The 4,878-nt window shown below is 31.4% G+C and overlaps 1 protein-coding gene across 1 annotated transcript; it reads right to left on the minus strand.

Moving 5' to 3' along the window:
- Positions 1-2,083: 2,083 nt before the first annotated feature.
- LOC110607362 (exopolygalacturonase-like) lies at positions 2,084-3,558 on the minus strand. The gene is made up of 5 exons (XM_043960145.1): positions 3,427-3,558; positions 3,263-3,336; positions 3,040-3,121; positions 2,404-2,919; positions 2,084-2,308 (listed from the first exon to the last, which is right to left on the minus strand). The coding sequence occupies exons 1-5, from the start codon at positions 3,556-3,558 to the stop codon at positions 2,084-2,086; spliced, it is 1,029 nt and encodes a 342-aa protein (XP_043816080.1).
- Between the last annotated feature and the right edge of the window lie 1,320 nt (positions 3,559-4,878).

Below are 4,878 nucleotides of genomic sequence, written 5' to 3' on the forward strand. Positions count from 1 at the left end.
TCTGATTAATCTTGTTTGGAAAAATAGATAAGTACTCAATTCTCTGTGGATTTGATCCTTTACCACTATCTGCAGTTGTAAGATTGTTGATAACCGTAGAGGTTATTTTTGACCAGCTTCGACAACCGCGAGTCACTAATCTATTGAATCAATCAAAAGAAACTAAGTGTCAATGATCAATCCCAACAACTGAAGTGGATCCAATTCTTCAACTAGAATCTTTCTCATATTTGATTTCTCTTTTATTTTATTATTCGCTTATTTTATTGCTTTCAGTAGTTGTTTAATTGAATCAATCTTAAAACCCCCCATTTTACTTTCAGTTTATCTCGTTTCAGTCTATTTCTCTTTCAATTTATTTCTCTTTCAGTTATTTTGCTTTCAGTTTGTTTCTCTTTCAGTTTATTTTTTTGTTTCAGTTTATTTTCTTGGTCTTGATAAGAAAAATGGTTGAGTATCAATTTCCTGTGGATTCGATCCTTTTACCACTATCTGCAGTTGTAAAATTATTGATAACTGAAAAGGTTATTTTTGACGGGCCTCGAAAATCGCGAGTCAAAAATTGGCGCCGTTGCCGGGGAGTTGATTTAACTAATTTGTTTTTGTTTCATGACCTGATCTGAACACAAGGAAACTCTACCTTACGATCCACAAATTGAGCGAACAATCAAGCGACTTGGGAAGCAAGTCAATCCGAGGAACCAAGCCTCAAAGCTACCCTCAACAATGCTGTTGAACAATCACCTTCTGCACCTACTGTCAAGACTGCTATCTAAGAAACAGAACAATTTTGTCCACCTGCTGCTGAAATCAAAGCTGAATCTGCTGTCAAACTTGCTGTTTCGAGAAACAGAACCAGCTGCTGTCCAAAAGGCAGCCATAAACACTGCTGCACAACACACTTTTACTGAAGAAAATTCTGCAGCACCTACTGTCAAACGTCCAGAACATATTAAGCTGAGGGCCTTTCATTTCTCATTAGTTGATGATGCAAAAGATAGTTATATAACCCACCTTTAGGTTCAGTCACCATATGAGGAGAGACGGTGAAATTATTTTTGGACCAACTTTTCTTGCTTTTAGAGCATTTGCAATTAAATATTAAATATAAAGAAGCAAGAAAAAGGATACATAAACAAGAACATAAAAAATGTTGAGCCTGTAGCTATCAGCTGCATTTTAATTCGACTCTAAGTATAATGTCCTTCTTAATTCTTATGAGCCTGTAGCTGATTTGACTTTATTTTTTCTACTTAAATGAAATTTATCTTTTAGAATTTATTATTTAATATGTTCTTTTTTAATTTTAAATTAATTGTTACATGAATAAGTTATATTTTATTTATTATATATGTTGTATAATTAATTAATAGTTTTTCTATTTCAACAAAAAATAACTTAATATATACCCATATTATTTATTTTATATAGGAAAATTAGTATAAGAAGTCAAATTGCGCAAGTCTTTCTGTTTTTTTCCAAATATTTAATTCTTAAAACTAAAGGCCAAATACTAAACATTTATTTATTGATTTTATCTAAAATTAAAAATTAAAGTTGGGAAAGTGTTTATATTTGCATGGTATAACACGTGTCATTCTTTATTATGTTCTCGTGGTCTGACATGCCATATAGAATAACTATTTTTTCTCTAAATAGGCTTGTTGGTATGAAAATCCAAACATGCTATGCCATTTTATAATTTAATCTAAAATTTTATTTTGTGGCACGGCATACCAAATTTTCAAACGTTTTAGCAATTTTTAATCAAAGGGTGTTGTTATAATTTTTCATATGATAATAGGTTATATTATTAGCTTCAAACAACGTATAAAATTAACCATAATTTTGCTATGTAAAATAAAATACCGCATAATAAAATATATTAGCAATTTTTTTAAAAAAATAGCAAGATTTGATTCATTTTTTTATCAGTTAAAAAAATTGTAACAAGAAGATATGATTAAAAAAATAATAAATAATTTTTTCTCAATAATTATCGGATATTAATAGTAGGAGACCTCTTAATGTTCCTCTATATATAATTAACTACAAAAAAATATGTAACAGTAGATGTGACTTTCTATTTGCATCCCTCTGGAATCTTCCCTACAATTGTTGGCTTAACATCAATGCATTCAGATTTTGCTGGGCCTTCAGGACCACTATATGTCAAGTCAATGTTCGCAAGTTCCACTTTTTCACATGGTATTCCACTGCTACATATAAGTTGAACGGTAAGAGCAGTTGCAGAAGTTCCCTTTATATTTTTGAAGCTAACATCACTAATCTTCACTTTAGATGGTTCCTGAAAAAAAATAAAAAGAGAGAGAAGAAATAATTCTTTATACAAACAATAAGTAATTATCATATAATAATATATTGTTTTGGAATAGTTATCACCTTTTTATTGCATTTATTCCATGGACAATACATTTGATCTACAATAATAGGATTGGAGACATTTTCCATAGTAATATCTTGGAAATGAATATTAGTTGCAGTGTTAGGAAATAGTGCAGGCCAAGTTTTAATTCTAACACCATTAGTTGTACCGGTGAGGGTGCAATCGGAAACGGTAATTCCGGAAACAGGATCTTCATTCTCATACTTCCCCAAGCTCCCTATGTTGATGCCATGACCAGGTCCACATGCCACTTTTGTGATTTTTAGATTTTCGGTTCCATCACCAATAGAGATACAATCATCACCCGTGCCTATTTTGGCATTAGATATAGTCACTCCCTTTGATCGCCCAATATGAATTCCATCGGTATTAAGGCTACCTTCAGGTGTACTGACTTTGAAGCCTTCAAATGTGAAGTCCTCACATCCCAATACATTGACGTGAAAGTACTTGCTATTAAGAGACGTTATGTCACGAACTAAGCCTTTGATAATGAAATTAAACCTTATATTCTGATGAAAAATGTAAAGCAATAAAAGCATTTTAGAAAAGTTTTGGTACATAATTATAATTTATGGTAAATTTAAATTAGTAACATTTTGTAATTTCATGTAAACTAAAAAAAAAAATACCATAGGATGTTTCTTGCAATTTTTTGGATCTTTGTCACAAATACTCCCTTCCATGCAACTTCTCCTTGACCATCTAAAGTTCCTTTTCCAAATAGTGTGAATTGATCAATATGGTTAAAATTAAACCAACCATCCCCCCCTGCAAGCTCTGGTGGGGCCTGTACGGTTCCCTGAACTTCTACCTCTATTGCCCCTTTGCAAGGACCTGTAACATTCACTATACCTGCCAAGAATGTCCCTGCTGGAATCAATATTTGCTAGATCCTGCTGCTGCACAAGCCTCTTTCCAAGCATCCGCTATAGCCTAAAAGATAAAGGAAAGAGAAAGGTAAGAATTTTAAGTTTAGCTAATATCCTAATATTCATGGGTGAAATATATGTTTATACCTTACTTGCATCTGCTTTTCTATCAGGTGCTGCACCAAATTTTGTTATATCAAAAACAGCTGGCTGTGCTTGAACAAGAGAGAAATTTATTAACAATAGAGATACAATTGAGAAGATTATTTTAGTATCCATTATTTTTTTTGCTTCCTTCCTTCTTTTATTTTTAATAAAGATTTTACAATGATGAATTGATTTATCTTTCTATATGCTGCTTTATAAGGCTAAAATTTACCAAATTTAACTAAATACTAATAATATTTTATATATTTGGTATTGAGCAATTTTTTTAGAACCTCTGTATTTGGAAACGTTGAATGTTCTAAGCTAAAAATAGATTCCCAAAATGTACCATGTGTTATATCATCCATATCTCATGTTGTGGTTATGATGACATGTAGATAATTTCTCATGTAATTCTTAAAGCTAAAGATTATTTGTTGGAGAAAGACTTAAACAGGTTGATTTTTTTCACTTTTGATGTTTTAGTAAGATAATAAAGGATTGAAGAATAAAAATAGAAAAATTATGTCGAGACTCTGAATTCTGAAATTAAGGGAGTAATGGGCGTAATGAAAGATACAAAAAAATAAGGAACAAAGTCTTGCTTAAACTCTAAGTCTCAGATGCACTACGTTATGGGCATAACAATCTAACGAAAGAAATCAGAGTCTAATTCCATATTTGACACACAGTTTGATGATCCTTATCCGCAAAAACATATCAAACTCAATTGTTTTAGGAAAAATAAAGCAGAAAATGTAAGTGAAATCATGGATATACCTAAATACACTTTTCCATCAAATTTTGGTTACTTGTATTTAGGTTAAACTAGGATTTTTAGTACTATATAAAGATGCTATTTTGATATACAACATCATCTTTTACTCTTGATTAATTTTGGGAGGCTGAAAACATTTTTCTTATTGCATTTCAACCATGAACATATGTAGTTAAATTCTCTTGTCAGTTGAAGGATAATTGAAGTTTTAGTTCATTTAGTTGTGAGATCTAATTGGTTTTATTATTTTCTTAATGTTTCTTGGTATTTATATTGTTTTTGTACCTATTATTTTTTATTGTTCTATTGATTGTAGCATTAAGGTGTCATTGCTCAATTAATAGGATAGTATATTATTATTCAAGTTGATTAAATTCATAATTATTTTAGTTTAATATGAAATTAGTGGTGAATTAGTTTAAGTAAAGTGTAACGACCCCAAAACGGACCGTCACCAGCGCTAGGATTCAGGTCGGCTTAAGGCCGCCGGAACCCGTAGCAAGCCTATTATACTCTTTGTGTACCTGTAAATCTCATACATGATCATACATTTTCTGTGAAAATAAAAACTCTTTTCTCTGTACCAAGGCTTAACCTGTGCATGCACTATCTCTGTACTCTGTACTCTGTACCCCTGACTAGAGCTTGCTCTAGATGGGTTGTTTCATACCTGT

This window comes from Manihot esculenta, chromosome 9 (genome assembly GCF_001659605.2).
Source record: "Manihot esculenta cultivar AM560-2 chromosome 9, M.esculenta_v8, whole genome shotgun sequence".
Classification (NCBI taxonomy): Eukaryota; Viridiplantae; Streptophyta; class Magnoliopsida; order Malpighiales; family Euphorbiaceae; genus Manihot; species Manihot esculenta.

What these genes read in the sequence shown, in the direction of transcription:
- LOC110607362 (XM_043960145.1), bottom strand. Translation starts at nt 3,558, where the DNA reads ATGGATACTAAAATAATCTTCTCAATTGTATCTCTATTGTTAATAAAT. An exon ending in ATTGCAAGAAACATCCTATG is followed by an intron (nt 2,920 to 3,039) that starts GTATTTTTTTTT and finishes ATTTTTCATCAG; the next exon opens with AATATAAGGTTTAATTTCAT. An exon ending in GGAATAAATGCAATAAAAAG is followed by an intron (nt 2,309 to 2,403) that starts GTGATAACTATT and finishes ATTTTTTTTCAG; the next exon opens with GAACCATCTAAAGTGAAGAT.